The sequence below is a fragment of the Pseudopipra pipra genome, chromosome 1 (assembly GCF_036250125.1).
Source record: "Pseudopipra pipra isolate bDixPip1 chromosome 1, bDixPip1.hap1, whole genome shotgun sequence".
Lineage (NCBI taxonomy): Eukaryota > Metazoa > Chordata > Aves > Passeriformes > Pipridae > Pseudopipra > Pseudopipra pipra.
In genome coordinates this window covers 57,302,808-57,324,477 of record NC_087549.1, presented here as the reverse complement: position 1 = coordinate 57,324,477, position 21,670 = coordinate 57,302,808, and the positions used below count along the sequence as shown (strand labels likewise).

At 37.4% G+C, this 21,670-nt stretch overlaps 1 protein-coding gene across 1 annotated transcript in view; it reads left to right on the top strand.

The window, feature by feature from the left end:
• Positions 1-3,748: 3,748 nt before the first annotated feature.
• The window catches only part of CD226 (CD226 molecule), a 44,474-nt gene continuing 26,552 nt past the window's right edge, over positions 3,749-21,670 (top strand). The window contains 2 exon segments of the mRNA XM_064674505.1: positions 3,749-3,815; positions 5,725-5,795. Of these exon segments, the coding sequence (XP_064530575.1) occupies positions 3,749-3,815; positions 5,725-5,795 (138 nt within the window).

Genomic DNA, 21,670 nt, shown 5'->3' with positions numbered 1-21,670 from the left:
ATTTTACTAAGCTGTACAAGTTCTTGAAGAAACTATTCATGTTGAAAAATCTGGATAAATTACTAATACGTTTGTTGCAATAAGCCTTAGTGCAAGTGCTGAGTTTATCTCAAAATGAGCATAGCTCTATCTGCTATTTTCTCATTATTTTGCAACATTTTACAGTTATGGAAAGCAACTGTAGCAATGGCAGAAGTAAATACTTCTGTTTGCTATTCTGGAAAATCAAAATAATTTTTAACCTCTAAAAGCTAAAATCTCTATAGTCACATTGTGAATGCTTTAAACTTTTCTCTTTCAATATTAAGGAAAGGGCTTTATGTGTTTATTTATATGACAGCTCTGCCTTCATCACCTTTTCCCTTGAAAATTAGGGACATACAGTGCCTGCATCCTGTCTTCCTGCATGTTAACAAAGTGAATTATAAAATGTTAACATTTATATATATATATAATTTCTGTTCACTGGCACTTAGACTAGCATAAATAGCCTCACAATAACCTTTAGTCTTAATAGCTCTCATGAAAGAAAATTAAAATATTTAGACCACATTCACAGTTAAATAGAATTTTGAAGATCCGGCTATCTTGAAGGATGCGATATTTATCATGTTTGTGTTTTCAAAGAAAATTAAACTCTAAAATACCTTCAAATTCTAAAAGCTGTAAAATAATTTCTAACCCTGCAGAAGAAAGTGCAATTAAAATGAAGATGGATTCCCTGAATAGACTACAGAATTTTAAGAGGTAATATTCAACTTTCATCTAGTTTCCCTAATAAAAGGCATGGCTGTGCAAGCTAGGAGTCTCTTGAAAATCCTTATCCAGGAGAGCACAATTGCCATTTGCACTAAGTGCAGATATATCATGCTCTTACTTGGTTGCTTTATCTTTTATGATAAGCTTGTAATCAAGAAAGAAGTTATTAAATTCAAAAGAAGTAAGTGCATAAAATCCACTAAAAATGAGGCTTTCAGATTTTTTTTTTAAGAGGGATGTGTCATCTAGTGCATGTTCAAATCTTTCAAAGAAATAATTTTCGCTTGAGTGGTAAAAAATTGTAGATTAAACTTAAATCATTTAGTTTTGATTGTGTGTGTTCATGCAAATAGAGACATTAAGTCATGACTTGCTGATGAAGTTTTCAAACCTTTGAGTAATAGATTTTCAAGCCTACTTGAAAATCCTCAGAAAAAATCATTTCATTTATGAGAAAGGAACTATTTGCTCTTCCAGCAATTTGGACGTATGGATTCTCCTCACTCAGCAACTACACAGCCCCAGATAGAGTTTTCCATTGGTTCCCCTCCATATCAAACTTGCAAATTACGGCAATTATGGACTTGTGGCAGCAGTACTGGCCAGACTGGGGAGGGGAATTTTCTATACTGAGACTATGGTCCAGCTTTTTGTAAGGATTTCCCTTCACAGTAAAATAGAAGCTACTGTGACAGCTTCTCAAATTTGCTTGTCCTTCAGAGAAATATTTTACTATCTTGCAGGGGGGAAAAAATGTTTAGCAGACACAGAGAGATTGCTGTCCACTGGGGAATCTAGGGACACTCTACACTTCATTTGAGGTTTCTTCTGGTTGCAAAAAAAAAAAAAAAGGTAATTCCTTCAACTCTTTATCCCAGATGGCTCCTAAAGTAATCATTTACAGCTACACTGCTGTGATAGCAGTCATACTGCCTTTACTTTAGGGTAGAGAGGGAGTTGTGATAAATATAATTTCACAACACTGCGGTCCTCGTAGGCTCATCTCTTGGCCGCGCTGTGGAAGTTGTGCATTCTGCATTTATCACCTCATCATCATCATCATCATCATCATCATTTGCTGGTTACCTGACCTCATTCAGCAATTCTGTGTGGGCTCTGGACATTCCCAAGACCTGGTTAATCTCCTTGTTGTGTAACCGGGAAGGATTTGGCCCTGTGGGTGAGGGTCAGTCTGTGCCTTCTGGCCTCAGTCCTAGCTATTCTTGGGCACATCTTAGTTATCTTAGTTTTATAACTGGTGTTTTAGGTGCTGAACATCAGCAGTAGGGGTTTTACTACTCAATTTTGTATTCAGCTGCATGTTGCCCTCCACCCTTTCAACCCTATGTCAGCTACCACAACTTTTTCAAGATAAAAAAAAATACATGGAAAAGCTGGTCTCGTTTTCACTGAAGAGGAGATTCTCAGAGCACCTGGTTTCCTGCATCCAAAATGGAGACTGTCTGTGTTAGATTTACAGCAAATGTATGTGCTCAGGTTCACAAAGGAACTCATTCCTCAGGAACACATGGACCTATTTTGAATGATCCGTCCGGATGTTATGTCATCATTCCGGCTTCTTTTCTGCTTGCCAACAGGACTATAAATTTGCACATTTTTAGATCCCAGTTCTTAGTGTTTACTATATGCATGCAAGTCTTTGCTGAGCAGAAATGGAATTTTAGTAGAAATCAGTATGGCATATGACACTGTTGTGTTCAAAATGGAAGTGTTGGAAGACAGTTGCAGTTAGATGGGGTTTCAATAAATAAATGATGGAGCTGTTTGGAAACAAGTTCATTATTTATTCCACAAAATTTTTACAATTCCTTTCCACTTCAGCTGAAAGTACAAATAATCTACTTTATAAAGAAATAAATATAAAAATATATTTTGATTAGTGTTACATTTTTTGCATTTTTCATGTATTTTAAGACGATTTTAGTTTTTCAGAAAATTCTAATAAATGTTTAATAACTTCAATGCTAATGTTTTTCTGCTTTTATTCTGTCTCTTTTTCTTTGTTGTGGCTTACTGACACACCATTATCTACCTTTTAGATCCAGGAATACATTATTTAGAACCTAAAAATGTAAATTCTTCTGCCCCGTGATTCTGTTGAATACACAAATCTTGAATTTGATTGGACATTTCTAATCCTTAATATGAACAATTATGTAATTGTTCTCAAACTATCTGAAATAGAACGTTGATTCTTTTAAAATTAAATAAGAAAAAACACTTTTCAATATTCCTTGGTTTTTAATAGAAAATTACATAGTTTATTACAATTTTTCTTGTCCTTTTTTTTTTTAAGTAGCATATGTTATTTTTTCTACTTTGCCCACCTTAAGACCAAAATTCACGTGAATTTATTGAAATCTTCTGCTACCAAATGTAGCTGGTGATTCTCAAGAGGCTAGCAGGTATCTGTTGGTCTGGGTTTGCAAAGCATGCCCCTTTTGATATCACTAAACTGTCAGAGATATGCCCCAGCAACTTAGAGAACATGCTTTTCTCTGCAAAAAGCTGAACACTTTGCTAACCTTGCTTCCTTCTCTCACAAAACCAGTGCAAGAAGTTATCAGAATTAATAGTTGTGACCATTATGTATTGCAAACAAAAATATTTAATTAATGCTAAATTATGCATGTTAAAAATTGTGCAATGTTCTAAGTACTTTACACAAATGTATCACCATGTGTAAAGTGTTTAAAACTTTTACAGTGTTTACAAGCAAGATTTCTTTGTTCATATTGGAATACTAGTTTTATAAGCATTTTGTAGAAAACAGAACATTCTCAAATGTGGAATCTCATGTAGCTGATTACTCAATGGGTAAAAAACCGACTGCAATGCTGGACCCAGAGCATTCTGGGTGTTTAATGAAGCCAAATCCAGTTGGTGGCTGGTCTCTAGCAGTGTTCCCCCAGGGTCAGTTTTGAGACCAGTCCTATTTAACATCTTTATTGATGATCTGGACGTAGGGATGGAGTGCATCCTCAGTAAATTTGCAGAGAACACTGAGTTGGGTGGGAATGTTGATCTGCTCGAGGGTAGGAAGGTTCTACAGAGAGATCTGGACAGACTCGATCAGGGGGCTAAGGGCAACTGCATGAGGTTCAACAATAAAAAGTACTAGGTCTGCACTTGTGCCACAGCAACCCTATGCAGTGCTGGAGGAAGAGTGGCTCAAGAGCTTTTTGGCAGAAAGGGATTTGGGTGTGCTGATTGACAACCAGCTCAGTATGAGCCAGCAGTGTGCCCAGGTGGCCAAGATGGCCGATGGCATCATGGCTTGTATCAAGAATAGTGTGGCCAGCAGGACAAGGGAAGTGATCGTTCCCCTGTATTCAGCACTGGCGAGGCCACATCTCGAGTACCATGTCCAGTATTAGGCCTCTCACTTTAAAAAGGGCATTGAAGTGCTGGAATGTGTCCAGTGAAGGGCAACAAGGCTCATGAAAGGTCTATAAAATGTGTCTTATGAGGAATGGTTGAGGGAGCTGGGTTTGTTTAGTCTCAAGAAGAGAAGGCTCAGAGTGGACCTCGTTGCTCTGTACAACCACCTGAAAGGAGGTTGCAGTGAGGTGCGAACTGGTCTTTTCTACTGTGCCTGCAGTGAGAGGACCAGAGGAAATGGCCTTAAGCTGAGACGGGAAATTCAGATCAGATATTAGAAAAAATTTTTTCACTGTTAGAGTAGTCGGGCATTGAAATAGGGTTGTCCAGGGAGGTGCTGGAGTCACCATCACTGGAGGTGTTCAAGAGGCATCTGGATCTGGCACTTGGGTGATGCCTTTTAGTGGTTTAGGGGTTACAGTGACAGTACTGGGTGGACGTCAGACTGAATGATCTTAAAGGTCTCTTCCAATCTTGCTGATTCTAGGATTCTGTTCTATGGTTCTATAATGATGAGTAGTCTGGTATCTCATGTGTGCTATTTTGTTTACTTGGATGTAGAGAGACTTCATGGGATATGGTGGAAAAAAACCAACCCAAACCACTTTATGAACTGAAATAAGCAGTATCCTTGACTCAATAGCTATTTCACAATAAAGTTTTCCTGGGAGCAAACCAAGTCTGGTATAGCTGAGATCACAATCCATGATGATAGTATTGAAACTAACTTCAAACTGACAGGACAGAATGCATTCATCTACATCTTTTAAAAGGACGCACTTGTCAAAGACTACTGATTCACTTCATTTAGAGCAGGAAAGCTCTGCATAAATGCAGTTTCTAAGTTTATTGATAAGAAGGAAAAACTGCAACCAATTTCCAATTAATTTATTGCGTCTCTCTAAAAATGATGGAAAAGCTGCTTTAGATGGGCCTTAAATATTCTTGGTCTGATGCTGACAAGGATAGCAGAAGTTAATTATTTCTCTCTGATTTTTGATATTATACCATTTTGTGCAATTTGTCCAGTCTCACCTGGACAGAATGTTTGGAAAAGAAGAAAGACGGTCAAGAAAATCTGCTGTACTTCCTTTCACAGTTAATGCAGGCAAAGTCATGTCTGCTTTCAAAAGAATCACCCTATGAGGGGATTTCTGACTCCTAGTTTCAAAGCTGTTGCTGTCTTGACAAACCTGAGGCTAATAACCCCAAATCATGCATATTACATGATTGATTTCTAAAAAAAAAAGTTTAGCTTGCTTACTGTTTAAAAATAGTAATTTATTATTGTCTTTAACAATACTAAGAGCAGCAGAAAAAGAAGTAAGGACAAATAAAACTAACTCTAAAAGTGAATAGACTCATAAAAAATTTTGGGGGAAATTTTTTTTCATATGTGTGTGAAATAAATTTCTCTCATCAGCCAGGCAGGATAGACTGAGTAGCAGCAGGTTCTTATGGCCAGTAAAGAGCAGTTCTGAACCTACAAGCAGTACTTACCCACACATACTTTCTGTAAGAGCTTTTGCAGGTAAAAGCTCTTTTCTCCTTCTTTTTACATAGGAAAAGTGCTTCTCAAACCAACAGGAAGCATAGGGTATTATGACACAAGAAGCCCTGCTAGCACATTGAAGGTTTGAAGCACTTGAAGCCACCAGAACACAGGCTGACAATTCCCAGTGCTCAGGTAATATGTGATTTAGTTCGCTAGAATACATAATAAATATGACTTGCAATTTTTCACTGGTGTTTCACATCTTTCTTTTAAAAAGCCAGTTTTAGTAATGCTCCCTAATTGGGATTATCTTCAGAATACTGACCTGGAGTTGAAATATATATGAGATCAATAGCAGCAGCAAGTGCCTTTTAAAACCAAATCTTTTCCTTCACCAAAATACCCATCACTAACCCTAAGTGGCAGTGCAGATCTTCACAGAGACAGAGCAGAACAGGAGATGGGGGGGATGTCCTCACAGCCTGTGGCCTGGTGTCTTACACATAGTGGGAGTTATAGGATCACCTGTGTCTGTGTTTTAGATCCAGGGGTAATAAATGTGTGTTATTAAAAACTTTATAGCCAGTTTAGATGGTGTCTGCTATCTGAGTTTAACAACAAGATAATAGGTCTTCAGTTTAATTTCCCGTGTAATGCTGCGTCACATGCTCCCACTGACTTCAGAGATCACTTGGTGTCTGAACAAAAAAACTCTGACAGAACAAACAAACAAAGAAAGAAAAGGAAAGCCCTCTTTTGGGGAATACAGCTGTCAACATCTAGGTGAGTTGAGAAAGATACACTCTCAACTAAGGCAAGCATCGGCATAGTAGTACTCATCACATAAATCCAAATTCAGTGTGTTGTAGACAAGCTCAGAGTGACTACACTTCAAAGGCAGATTTCACCAAATTGGGATAAAGAAATTGTCTTTCTTTTCAGTTTTCATTCTAGGAGTCTCTCTAACTGAGGATTTGCAGAGGAATGTTCTCCGCTTGCCGTGGCAGCTGAGGAGTGACTCACTCCTTCTCAGCCAGAGCTTTTCTTGCCCATTAGAATATTTTTCCAGAAAGGTGTCTTCCAGAGTTGAATAACAGTACCTGAATAAGAACTTTGAGTTGCTTCCAATTAAAGCTAATTTATCGGAACTTCAGAGCCTTCCTGAACCTAGAATTTGGTGAATGGGTGTTGGACTAGATGATCTCCAGAGGTCCTTTCCAACCCTAGCCATTCTGTGACTCTGTGAATCCTGTAGATCTACTGACAAGCTTTTTGCCTTCATTATTAGATGCTCTGCAGTTTGAAAGTTTTTCATAAATGGCAAATAATCATGAGCTTTCAAGGGTTAACATAACCTACTCCTGCAGGTAGAAGCAGTGTCACTGGAATTCACATTTTTCTGAAACTTTCAGTGTGATTTTTAATCTCTTTGTGTAAATTAAGACATCAGCTGCTCATTAATCCACAGCTCAGCAGACTGTTCCTTAGAACCTTTGGTGTAGTTGCTTCATGCCTGCAAGATGTACAGTTTTCAGCATTAAAAATAAGTTTAAAAAAGGAATATTAAATTCACCTGCATGCTGGTTTCTGACCTAATAAAACTGCTACTCTTGAGTGAAAAATCTTGCGTTGTTCAAAGTTACTCTGTGATAATTAAAGGTTTGCAAAGTAACCCTGCAAAAATGTGTATTAATACATGAGGAGTGGAGCCATTCAGCAGGAGGTTGCCAGAAGCTGGCACAGCCAGCAGGGAGGGCTCTGAGTTTTCAGGGCACTGTGCAGCCTGTGGCTGCCTCTGCTGCTCAGGACTCCCCCTCCGTCCCTGTTTGTGTCCTGTGCTGGTGGGGAGGCAAAGTCAGCAATCAAACACTGGAAGAATTACTCGAAAGTGAGTGGTGATGTTTAGCCTAAAACTAATGAGGGTTTCCAAAAATCTTTTCCTACTGTTTTTTGCATTCCACATTTATAGGAGAGAAATTCTCTCTGCTCACTTTGGGTGTTTGTTAACAGTAATTGGCCATGGTATTGTTTTCATTTACTGCATTTATCATACAACAACAGGACAATCTCCTCCCCACTCCAATTGGAATAAATATTTTTATACAGTTTCAGATGGCAACATAACTGAGGCTTTAAATATAATTTTTAAAGCTGACTTTCTTAGTGACAGGAAGTTTGCATGCTGTAAAAATAAAATGAGAAAAAAAATTGTAGCACAGTGATGGATTATAAGGATTTGTATTCTTCACTGGGTATTATTTAGTCTCTGTGTGGTTAAACATGCAGTTTAATGTTGTGGGATTCATCCAATATGCTTTTAAAAATATTTTATGATAGAACAATGGGCATGGAAAAAATTTTTTTATGGATGTAACAACAACTGATTTTAAGAAGCAAAAGACCATAAAAATAAATAGAAAAATCTAACTTTAGAGGTATTGGACTAGGTCCCAGCAGGGGAAACATTATTGTATGGACAAATTCACTAGGGAATATAGCAGGAATTGAGGTCAAAATGTAATCACCCACAACATAGCTCTTCAGGGTGGATTATTTTATTCTCCCTCTGAATTGAAATATCTCTTAATGGTAATAAATCTCCTTATCCTGTGCTGGGAATGTATTTGCCATAATGTATCAGAAGAAAGATCCTTAACAGCCTATGCATTCATTCATATGATTCTCTAAAATGTTCTGTGCTTCCTCTCCAACGTGCTGGCATAACTTAATTTTCAGTTAGAGATAAAATGGCCAACTGGAAAGAATGGTAGGTGGTAAGTGCAGATTTCAAGGGTTAGAAATCTAACTAAAATTGAACATTAAAAAAAAAAAAAGGAGAAGAAGAAAGAGAGAGAAAGAAACAGTAAAACAGGTAAAATAGCCTGATGCTGTAGAAAATAAGTTCAAAGGACCATAGCTATGAACACCTGTGAAAACAGCAGCTCTCTCTGCCATCGTTTGAATTTCATTTGTTTAATCTTTATTTCCCTTTTTCTTTTTTTTATTTGTGTTTAACAATGACCTATTTACAGGGTTTTCCATTACTGCTGTTCTAGAAACTTTTGTTGACCCTTACTGTAAGAATGACAATTTAACAATCAGTCAACAGATTTTGTGCCAACCACTTTAATGTTGCATGTTTACAGTAGGTTAAGTTTGTTTTTTTTTTAATACCAATGTAACAATACTACGTAACAAACATGCTACAAAAAGGCGACTATCATGTGTGTATTTGCCTTCTCATAAATGAATGAAATGTTAAGTGATGAATAAACAGAATTTTTGTTGGTACAAATGCACTTGTCCAAGAGTGATGGCATTACTTTAACCATGGCAGTGTAAAGGTACAAGTCGGATGCACAGCAAAGCCCTGGATCTTTTCCATGGAAAATAAAGAGAATACACAATGACCTACTTTACCAGTTTTGAAAACCTCCCCATTCTGCCATTCTCCTGTGCTCTGATAGTAGTTCTTTCTTGGGTTTAGTTAGAATTTTTCTCTGTTTTCTTCTGATTTTGTTGGGACTAGCACAGTTTTAGAATTACAGGTAATCTGATGCTGACCAGCAAAGTGAAATGATGCACAAGACCACCATCATCTTCTGTCCGGGACAAACCTTCTGATTCTGTTCTCTCTTGCAACCATGTGTAGCATGTTATTGCTACACTCCAAGGGAGTTCATTTCTTCATACAAAAATCCACCTTCCCCACCAGAAGAAGTATAATCTCTGTTTTGGTGAAGTCATTGGAAATGCCTTACTTGGTAGCTAACAATGCTAAGGATAAGATTTGTTTAGTTTAATTTCATTTATTTTCCCAGGATTTTCATTGCATATATCAGTACACCAACCATGACAGCCTCTTTCATATGCAGACGAAGGTCATATAAGTGTCAGAAATTTGTTAGCTGAAGTAATTAACACTGTCAAAATCTTTTCAGAAAAGCAAACTGAGAACTATTTAAGATGCTTTTAATGCTACCCATTATGTACAAAGAATGACTAATACTAGAATGACAGGAAATTGTATCTTTGCTCTGAGAAGAATTTATTCACCATTTGATGAGTTAATTCAGCACCCATATTTTGTATATTATTATACAAATATTTTTCGAAGCAATAGAATTTCTACTTAAATGAAAGGGGGACGTGTAATCATCTCAGGGTTAGTAAAAAAATACAGTTGATTCAGTTGTGTAAAAAAAATTCATTGGGATAGAGAAATAATATCCAGGAAATATCATTTGCTATCATTTAAAACAGAAACAATAAAAAACAGCACACAAAGCTCTCTATCCCAGGAATCCAGGGACAAAATACAGCTATAACAATACAGTGTATCTTTCATTTTATGTTTTGAAAAATAATCAAACAAAAATAGTAGTCCTATATAGCAAGGTTTCCCATTGCAAAATAAATATAGTTTGCAATGGATACGAACACTGATGCAAGGAAGTTGAAGAATGCAATTTTGACCTTGGACCCCTCAATCCAGGATGTTCATTTGAATAACCCAAAACCTGGAGCTGTATGTGTGACAGTCCAGCACGTGCATGAGGAGCCATCTCCTGTCAGATCTTTAGGTCTCTGGTTATTTCTGATCAACTTAAATTCAGTCAACCAACTCATTAAATTTATCCTAGCAAGGTTGACCTCAGATTATCTATTTAAATTCCTGCCTACCTAATGCCTCAGATTATTCTGCCTTTGAACATTCACACATCATACATCATACATCAAACATTCATACATCAGTTCACTACCTTTTTTTAAAAAAAATCTCTTTCACTTTAACAAAAATAAAAAAAAAATTCCACTACAAATAGAAAGACATAATTGCAAGAAAATCTTCAGCTTTTCATTTTGGGTGGTTCAAAATCACATAGGTTGGAAAAGACCTCCAAGACTGAGTCTAATCTTTGACTGATCACCACCTTGTCAACTAGACCATGGCATTAAGTGCCACATCCAGTCACTTCTTGAACCCTTCCAGAGATGGTGACTCCACCACGTGCCTGGGTTGTTGTTCCAATGCTTAACAACCCTTTCTGTGAATAAATTCCTCCTAATGTCCAAACTGAACCTCCCCTGGTGCAAACTTCAGCACATTTCCTCTTGTCCCGTTGTTAGTTGCCTGGGAGAAGAGACCTAGCCACGATCTCCTGTCATGTAGTTGTAGAGAGCAGTAAGATCTCCCCCGAGCCTCCTTTTCTCCAGGCTAAACAACCCCAGCTCTCTCAGCCTTGCTGTATTTAAAACTGGCAGAGGTTTTGCACATGATTTCAACTAAGGGGGGTTGAATCCAACCAATAAGGGTTGTTGAATCCAACCACAAAAAATCAAAACATAATGTTTTTAATTGATGGCAGCATCAATATGTTAGGATAGCTATGTTAGGATAGTTGATAAGCCTTTTTTGAGCAGATATGCTACTTTTCAAGCATTTTATGATTCCTATTGGTCACACACACACAGTTTAAAAAAAAATCTGTCAGAGATCAGTGCCTCCTGTTATGAACACATTAATGAAACAAAAGATCTATGCAGTCACAATAATTCAGTTTAAAAGTTAAATCTGCCTAAAATAATTTGTGATGATTTTTTAATGGGTGCTCTTAAGCTCTATAGATTTAATTAAACTTTCAGCTTCTTAGAAATCAGTGAATACGGTTACAGGCTAAATTTTGGAAAATAAAGAAAAATCTCTGATATTCCTTCCCAAACTGAAGACACTAATTGAGAATATGACTCATCACTGCTTTATGTCAGTATAAATATCATGGATTTCTTTGGAACTACATTAGCATAAAACAGATCTAATATGTTGCAGTGTAGCAGGCAGAAGTTTATGGCACAATTATGCTATTTCTACTAAAAAAAATGATTGCAGCAGATATTCCTTGAACACTTTGGTTCCATAAATTCACACTTGACTTTGATACCTTTCTTGTAAAAGCTCTACTGTTTTGTTGGGTTTTTCCTAAGCAAATGAACTTCAGCAAAGCAACAAGATACTTAAGAAATATCTGTGCTGAATTTTAGTAAGAAAGGGATTTTTACTTGAGGAATTGCTATATATCAATATATTTGGGGTTGGAAAGGTAAAAAACCCCTCAAAGTAGCTCCAAACCAGTTCAACTTAATTCATAACAATAGGACAGAATTTAACATATTTCTTTGGATTTTCTTGATGATTCTTTCGTTTCATTACATATGTAAAGTTTTGGTAGGATGTAGTTGTTTTTTACATACTTTCTGTATCTTTTTTAAACCCCTCTCCAAGGTCTAGAGTGAGAAGCATTTAATTCATTATTACTTCAAAAGTTTGCTAGCAAATGTTTTTTTTTGTTTTCAATTTTGAATATCTCTAAACAGGGCACTTTGTGGAGAAGACGTTGCTTCTTTGTTCTGAAGAATGCTTCATTTAAGGGGCAGTTTGACTGGTACCTCTTCCAACATTTAATGCCAGTCAAGGATCAAAAAGTGGAGAAGAAAGAAGTGACCATGCATTTTTGCCAAGGCATTGGTCTGGAAATCTGGATGCAACCCTTTCTTTGTAAAGGACCACTAAGCCAGCATGTGAGACATACTGCTGCTTTCCCTGAAGCCATTGTACCATGATGCAATCTAGGTGTGTTTGGCTGTATTTCCTCAAAGAAGAAGTAATGACCCTGAACAAGCCAAATAGTACAAGAGTCAGATCTCAAATCTGATGAGTATGGCAGGCCTAATAACAGAGTTGGAAAACATTTTTCCCCTGAACCCTGCATCCTTGAGGGAGCCAGTTTCTCCCCTGGTTCTGCTGTGAAGCCTCTCCACTGCACCTGGGAGAGCAGCCCCCACAGACACCACCAAGCCTGTAAGGCTGAGCCCATGGACCTCATCTGCTTTTGGATCTCATCTCATCTGTTCCCAATTCCTTGGGCCAGTGCCTGTGTGGTGAGAACATAGCTGCCTCCTCCATGTCCACGTTGACACATGGCTCTACCCAGCTTGTTTCAGCTGTGGGGCAGGGCAGAGCCTGACCTCTGATGAGACACCCAGCCCAGTATCACCAGCAGCTTCCATTTCTGTGCTAAATAGCACCTCCATATCCACTTCTTTTTTAAACAGAAAAAACTAATTTGCATAACTCATTAAACTAGACATGGCCAGAGTAAAACAAAGCAAGCAGTTATCTGATTTTCTGCTTTTCTGTATCATCACTACTAACTCGAGGATATTTGGGTTTGGTATTTGGTGTTTGGGGCGGTTTCCTTTGATTTTGATTTTCTCTGGGTTTTTTTGTGTTTGGGGGAGAGGGAGATTTCAGATAACATTGTTTGCTTGAGTTACTCTTGTAGGAGAGATTTCATTACCAGAAAATTATTAACTGTCACTTTGCTGTTTACAAAGCTTTTTCCCAATAAGGGGCCACAAAAAGGGCTTAAGAAAAAGAAGATACATGAGATAGATAACTTTCTTTGCTAGAAAGGTGGCCTGTGTTGAGTCCTGGATGCATCAACAAAAAAAGGTTAAAGATGCCATATAGGAAAGATGCATAGTTTGCTTTCTTTAACTTTCTCCCTGGATTTTGAAAGCCATTTAAAAACTCATTCTTTGTCATATAAAAGTTAGAGGCCTTTCTTGGAGAGATGTCTGACTTGACAACATCCTATAATTAAAGATAGCCTTAACCTTACAGTTCCCTCTGCAGGACATTTTCACATCCAGGTTGTATTTGAGGGCATTGTAAGCCTCTGCCAGCAAAAGAAAAAAATCCAGCAACATTCATTTCCTTAAACAGACTTTTAACAGGTTTTTTTTAGTAGCATGATGGACATAAAAAATAGAGTGGAACCAGGAAAAGCATAATTCAGGAAAAATAATAAGGTGTATGAGAATGGCTGTGCTCTGAAACTGAAAAGTCCATTTCCTATCCCAGTAATGGATTTGTATGAGGACCTTGAAACCTTTCTGCTTTCATTTTTCTTCCATTAAAATGAAACTTTTATGTTTCTGCAAATAACATCACTTTTTTGCAAACTAATAAAATCAGACTTCAATAGGAATTAAAATGAAAGAAATAAGCACAGTCAACTACACAGTATTAGTACATTCAATTCTTAGAGACTCAAATATATTTTACTATTTTCCTTTGTGAATTAGTTTTTTTAATATCTTTCAAATGTTTGTTTCGTGTTATTACTGGATGGAAATGCATGTCAACAAATTTTGAATAGAAATCTAGTACTATCTTCCTATTATAAAAGTAGAAGTATTGCATGGTGATAGTCTTTATCATTAAAAAATCAAGTAAATAAAACTACAATCAAAATTAATTAACTGGATATTTTATTGAGATTATTTGCTGAGGTTTTCTCTCTCTTTTCTTTGTAGATCAGCTTGCCTTTTTTCATTGTCTTCAAAATTATCTTCACTTTTTCATCATGTTTTCCACTTTTATTTTATTTAAATGCAGAGAAATATTTGGATGGCTGCTTTCAGATTTTCCCCTTCACACGTAGACACACAAACTTCCCTCAAGTTCAGCAAGTCATCACAGGTGGACACTCCTGCTATGAACACATCAAACACACTGATCCTGAAAATACCACAGACCTTATCTCCTACTAACATTGCCTTTCACTTGAAAGTTGGCAGCAGTAGTGCTTCACGGTGTTCAAAAATTGTTCAGCAGTGGTGTATCTTCCACTGCTCAAATCAGACCTTTATACCATTAGTACATCTCTCCATTAGCTTAATCTGTCATTAAATGTATCTTTTACATGTTCAAATGACATCCATCACACATATCATGAAAGCTGAAAAAAGCTGTGAAAATATCCTTCCTTAGTTTCAACATTTAGTGTCATCAGCCTTCATATTACAGTGTCATAGCTTAACCCCACCTGGCAACTCAGCCCCAAACAACCACTTGTTCAGTCACCCACCACTGGGATCAGGGAGAGAACTGGAAGAGTAGAAAAGCTAGAAAAATCGTGGATTGAGACAAGAGAGTTTAGTAGGGAAAGCAAAAGCTGCACATGCAAGCAAAGCAAATCAAGGAATTCATTCACCAGTTCCCATGGACAGGCAGGTGTTCAGCCATCTCCAGGTGTATTGGGTCTAGCTGAGATGGAGTTCATTTTCTGTAGCAGCCCTCACAGCGCTGTGCTTTGCATTGGTAGCTAGAAAGGTGTTGGTAATACAATAGTGTGAATTTTGTGTAAATTGTCCACTTACATTCAGTGTTGTAGTGACGTTATTTTGAATTTTATGTTGGGAATTTTTGTTTTGTTTTATTTTTGCTGGTTGGTTTTGTTGATATAAGTTTGTTGGTAAGGCTGTGTGATTAATGTGTATTTTAATGATAATTCTTAAATATGTGATTCACAGAGGTGAGGGGTGGAATGTATTGGGTTTGCATGGCCAGGGTTTTTTTGTTAGCTGAGGGGCTACAGGGCTGGCTTCTGTAAGAAGCTGCTAGAAGCTTCTGCCATGTCCAGTAGAGTCAATGCCAACTGGCTCCAGGACAGACTCACTGCTGGCCAAGGCCAAGCCAATCAGAGAAGGTAGTAACGTCTCTGTGATAACACATTTAAGAAGGAAAAAAAAATTGTTGTGCAGATGCAATTGCAGGGAAGAGCTGAGTGAGAATATGAGACAGGAACAGTTATGCAGACACCAAAGTCAGTGGAGAAGGAGGGGGAGGAGGTGCTCCAGGTGCCAGAGCTGAGATTCCCCTGCAGCCCATGGTGAAGACCATGGTGAAGCAGCTGTGCCCCTGTAGCCCATGGAAGACACCATGCTGGAGCAGGTGGATATCCAAAAGAGAGCTGTGAACCTCTGGTAAACCCATGCTGGAGCAGTGTCCTGTCAGGGACCTGCAGACCTGCGGAGAGACTTGTGACCCTGTGGGGGACCCATGCCAGAGCAGGCTGTGCCTGAAGGACTGTACCCTGTGGAAGAGTGACCCATGTTACAGAAGTTAGTGGAGAACTGTTGGCTGTGGGATGGACTCATATTGGAGAATTTCTCTGGAGAACTGTCTCCCATGAGAGGGACCCCATACTGGAGTAGGAAAAGGACTCCTCTCTCTGAACAGTGCCAGAAACTACCTGTGATGGACTGACTGTTAACACCCATTCCCCATCTCCCTGTGCTGCTGGGGGGAAAAGGTAGAGCTGGGAAGGAGGGAGAGGAAGGAAGAAGATATTTTAAAATTTGGGTTTTTTTCTCATTATTCTGCTCTGATTTTGTTACCAATAAATTCAATTAATATCCCCAAGTGAAGTCTGTTTTGCCCGTGACAGTATTTGGCGAGTGATCTTTCCTGGTCATTATCTCAACTCATGAACTTTTGCTATATTTTCTTTTCCCTGTCCAGTTGCAGAGGGGAGTGATAGAGCAGCTTTAGAGGGTGCCTGGCATCCAGCCAGGGTCAACCCACTGCACCAGGAAAGCCAGGCTCTGTCACCTGTAACAGTGACTTAGAAAGATAAATGCTATCACTCTGAACATGCCCTGCCTTCTTTCTTCCTGTCTCAGTTCTGTATGCTGAGCCATATGGTATGTTGCCCTTCGTCAGCTGGGGTCAGCTGTCCCAGCTGTGCACCCTCAGTCTCCTCTCTGGCAGGGTGGGAGATGGAACAGAAAGTGCCTTGATGCTGTGTAAGCCCTACTCAACAATAAGGAGAATATCTCTGTATTAACAACACTGTTTCAAGCACAAATCCAAACCACAGCCCCATACAAGCTACTGTGAAGAAAATGAAATCTACTTAAAAACAACACATATAGAGCTGTAGTTTTTATGATCAACAGTCTTTAGCTTTCTCGCTTTCCCAGTTCTGGCCAGGACAGGGTTAATTTTTGCAGTAGCCAGGAGGAAGCATGGCTAGGACCTGGAGGTTATTCTATACCACCTCACATCATTTTCCAGGGACAGGGGAAGGGATCCCTTCTAGTTCAGAGTAGTGTGGCAGTGGTCGAGTGTTATCGGGCTCTGCATAGTGGTGAGCATTTGCATGTGAATCACTTGCTTCCCTTCTATACTTTTGTTATTAATATTGTTACTGTTATTGTTCATTTTCTTATCTCATTGCTGTTTCCAGTAAATTGTTCTTATCTCAAACCATGATCTTTACGTTTTTTCCTCCAATTCTCCTCTCCAGCCCTACACAGAGGAGGCAGATGGGTGAGTGAATGGTTTCAGTGGGAACACTAAATTGGAGGATACCATTACTAAACCATGATACTGACACATTTAGGTATTCCATGTAATGTTAGGATGAATATCCAAAAATGTAAATAATTTGCCAGTTTCAGAAAAGCAGAAACATCGTCATTTATATAAAGATTCCTGAATTTATATTCTCTTAAAAAATTGATTTATTTTGGTTGAAGCATTTGATTCTAGAACTATAATTTATATAACTCAAAATCTTGGAGACCAGCACTTTTAAGAATAAAAAATTATCAAGAATTTGAGTATGTGGATTATATTTTCTTTTCTTCTCTACATTTGGGAAAGCCTTTTAAATTCAATTTGTTTTCCTCTCTGAATCATCTTAACCAATATATCCCTAATATATGATTGTATTTAATTTGCAACTTTTTTATTTCTCTCTGTAGTAATATATGATGTACATTTTAATTCTCCTCTGAGGTTAAAGAAACACACTGAAGAATTTTATCCATTATGTTGCTGAATCAAGCATGCCTATAGATTAATCCAGTTTGGGGTGCTTTATTGATTCAATTAAATTAGGTGCAGAATAGGAAAAAGCAAATTGAATTATTATGCCTTTATCTGGCTGTACCACTCAGCCATCCTGCTTAAAGAAACATAGAATGGTGAATGGAAAAAAAGAGGTATTTTTCTTGATGGTAGGCCCTCATTCATGGAGAAAGGAGTTACATCACTTATCACTGAACTTTTGTTCTTGGTTGGTTAACCTGGCTTCTACAGGGTTAGAGCTAATCTACAGGGATGCTCACAGAAGGTGTGAAATTGCTAAAACCTCCCTCCCTCCAGCCCACTCGCTTTGTTATCTTCACTGAAAAGTCACTGAAACTAAAAAGCCTTTTTGCCCTGGTCATTTTGGTCATGTTTGCAGGTAAAGCAGTAGTACCTGGAGTGATCTGTTTAGCTATCTCCTGCTTCACTGCACTGCCACAGTCAAGGCCTTTTTTTCTGGTGGTAACAGCTTTCTGCAAGTATATTTGCTACTCTTTCTGCATTATTGCTAAAGGCCTATCTGCTAAATCTTAAATACTAATGAATCATTAAAAAGGGTATTAACATACTTGCTGGCCCTATATGTGTGTCTTATTCTTCACAGTTTTGTAGCAATTTCTATTAAAAAACCTCATTAGAGAGATTATTGTGACATGCTTTGAAACAGCAACATTCATTATGTATTATCTATGTATTGGAATTTGGAAAATTAATTCACCAGGAAATGAAATGACTCATCCAGGGTCTCTGAAGATGTATGTTCAAATCATGATTAAAATCCAAACTGTAGATCTGCATTGTGTTTGCTGCACAATCTTTTTTGCTCTTTCTCTTTCTTTTTTTTTTTTCTTTTAAACCACATCCCACGGTTGTAAATTCAGCCGGAAAATTCCACTGTGCTACTTTTGTTTTCAAACTGTATTTGGCATTTAGCCAACTATTACTTAAATATGGCTTGTTTGTGAGCATTCCCTTTGCTTTGGGGTTCAAAGGATAGCCAGAAAGTGGCATAACTGGGAAAGAAGAGACATGCTGTGGGGAAGAGTGGGCAGAAAAACAGAGAGGCAGAGACCAAGGAACTGCTCAAGTGATGGAGTGACTGTGAAATGTGCTACTGATGCTGTTGTGAGTCTCGTATCCACAGATGATCGGAGAAATGAGGGTTTTCCAGCCTTTCAGTGAAGTGGGGGTAGGGTGAAAAGAGGTAAGGGAGGAATGAGGAGAGGCTAGAAGTGAGTGGGCTGCACAATGGATTTTCCCTTACAATAACTGCTCTGACACATCCACTGCCCAGGTGGGTAGGGTGGAAGTATATTTATCTTTTGGTGTGTGTTTATCTTTTTATAGGTTACAGCTTCTGTAAAAATATGATGCTTTATGTGCCAATCCCCAAATTATACCAGTGAAATAAACTTTCAGAGTGCCTACAGTTTTCAGATTTATGGTTCATGGGTGCGTTGACAAGTCTGTAGTCACAAGTCACAAGGTGACTTCTACTGGCATCTAGAGGAGACTTAAACTGCAGCCTTTGGAGGGAGATCTGGTAGTGCTCTGGTTACAGGGGTTTTTTTCAGCAGGCATGATGAGGGATACTGTTCTTGGGACTAGCTGGCCAAGAATTCCTGATGTTTGTAGCAACTGTGTTTGTTGTAGAGCAATTAAATGTCCTTAGACATTAACATATCATCAATACTTAGTCATCGTATGGGATTAGAAGTTTATTTCTTAACTTCTGTTTTACTTTAAATGCCAGATGGGGAGAAATGGAATGGAACATGAAATTCAGAGCAATAAAATTGCCATTTATATATAGACAGATAAGTGAAAAATAATTTTCATTTAAGGGAATATATCTTTGTTTTGGAGTCTTCATGAATACTTTATCTTAGCTTCAGTTAAACAAGACAGATGTATCAAAAATTTAATTTGTAATAATAATGGTGAAAAAATTAACATATTTTGTTTATATTTTCCATTCTACTTTAGATTTTTGTGGAACATCACTTATCTGTAAACTACTATATGCATATATGTTGTTGAATAAAGAATAATATTTCAAGTTACAGAGGTAATTTCTTTTTTTGCCACTTCTGCAACTGCAGTTTGAGAACTGCTAGGAGGAGCTTAAAGTTTTAAATATGGGATCCATATAGTTCCAATGTAACAGGTTTAAAGGCTACAATGCCACAAAACATCTAGGAACATGACACATTTGACTTTTAAATCCTTTCGTTTTCAATACAAAATCCTCAGTATAGTATCTGAAGCTTCCCATTTCCTGCTTTTCTTATCAGTAATACTTCTGTGTTTCCTGAGACAAGCTAAATATAAGTTAATGTTTTGATCTGTTTGAAAAGATAACTTTGTCATGCAAATAGAACCAGGCTCAGTCTCCAGCTCATTTTTCCTCTATTTAGATATGTATACTGAGCATCAGATGGACTACTGAATATCTAGGTGTACCTTGTGAGTGTAGATTTTGGATTGTCTGGGACAATTTCAATTGCTCAATTAAAATGTAAGTAAATGGTACTCTTAGAAATCATGAGGCAGGTTAAAAGAAACCAATCATGTATTAAGACTTTATTAATCCTCAAAGTTGCTTTGCTGCTGTGAAGTTCCAGTATTTGAGGAAATTCTCAGAATATTGAAGTAATAATAAAAACAGTGCACAAATGAAGAGACAAGGTCAATAGAAATTTTAATTAAGAGTCAGTTTTATTAAATATGATTTGTAAACTAAGCTCAGGCTTTTAAGAAGAGATTTTGCATATAGTATTTTTCTATTTTGTAAGGATCTTTTTGATCTGTAACATATCTAGTGAATCCATGAGGATGGTGAGGCACAAGTTTCCCCAAAAAGTTGTGGATGCCCCATCTGTGTAAGTGACCAAGGTGGGGTTGGATGGGGGCCCTGAGCAACCTGGTCTAGTGAAAAGTGTCCCTGCCCATGGAAGGGGGCTTGGAACTAGGTGATCTTTAAGATCCCTTCCAACCCATGCCATTCTATAATTCTGTGATTCTTTGATTCTATTAATTCCAAGTATACAACTTCCTCATAAAAGGAAAAACCAGTCCTGTTTAGAGCAATACATTATCAACAGCAACTGCGCTTACCTACAGCTGTGAACATGATTTCCCACACAGGAAAAAATAGGCAGTCACTTGCCAAAGCAAAAAATCACAAGGAAAGAAAAAGGAAAAAAAGTCAAGGTTTATTGCCTTTTCACACTGAAACGCAGATCTCCTTTTTTTCAGGGAGTTGCCCTCCATAAGAAGAAAATTAATAAAATACTTGAAATTTCTGTAAAAATTGTCGTAGATAACAGGAACACAAGAATCATGTCAGTTTAAGAGACTGTGAAAAGTAACCTTTATAATTTTATTTTTTTTCTAAATTTTGACAAAAAGAGACATTTTTATTAATATATTTATATATTACCTTTTATTGATTTCTCAAAGTAAGTGTATTCAGGTAGTACATCTTTTTGAGTTAAAAAGTGCTACAGAGCACAATTTTTTTATTACTTCATCATTTGGAAGATTCTGCTTGTTGACAAGGCAGAGTAGAAATAAGTGTAACTGCAACAATGGGGAATTACAGATCTATCTGGGAAGTGGCAAAAGGGAGTCATTGGAAACAATGAAAATCAGAGAATCAATCAAATTGGAAAAAAACTCTAGTTTGTATTATCCTAAAACATGCCTAGCGTTTTAGAGATAAATATAGACAGATTTTTATTTCCAGACAGGTTGTTGCATTGTGGAAGGTATTTTAAGCAGATCTAATGCTGAGTCCTGTTCAAGCCTGTGCAGACCATTACTCACCTGAAGTACTAATTTCTGCTGTCAGCTTCTGTTCAAATTACATTCGTTTATTCATTTGAGAATTTTAATGAATTGATTCAAGCTTAGTTTTGACTTCAAATCAGTTATATTGTTCTAATTTTAAGCAGCTCCATAAAACTATAGTCTCCTAAGGTACAAACATGCTTGCAGTTGTCCCAAGAAAAATCCATAAAAAATGTAAGAGTGAGGCTTGTTTTGACAAATTTCAACATGAGTCATGAATAGTCAGGATTCTTACACCTTTGAACAAGATTTTTCAAGCTGCATAATTTTGATCCCAAAATAATACCTCATGACATGTTATCACAAATAAATTCTCAGACCTTAAGACATTACTTTTTATAACTACTCACAGACTTATGACCTGTAATATATAGGAAGTCTCTTATCTTCTCTTTAGATTTTGTACTTCCTGAATAGTAGATAAATGTTGAACTGCACTG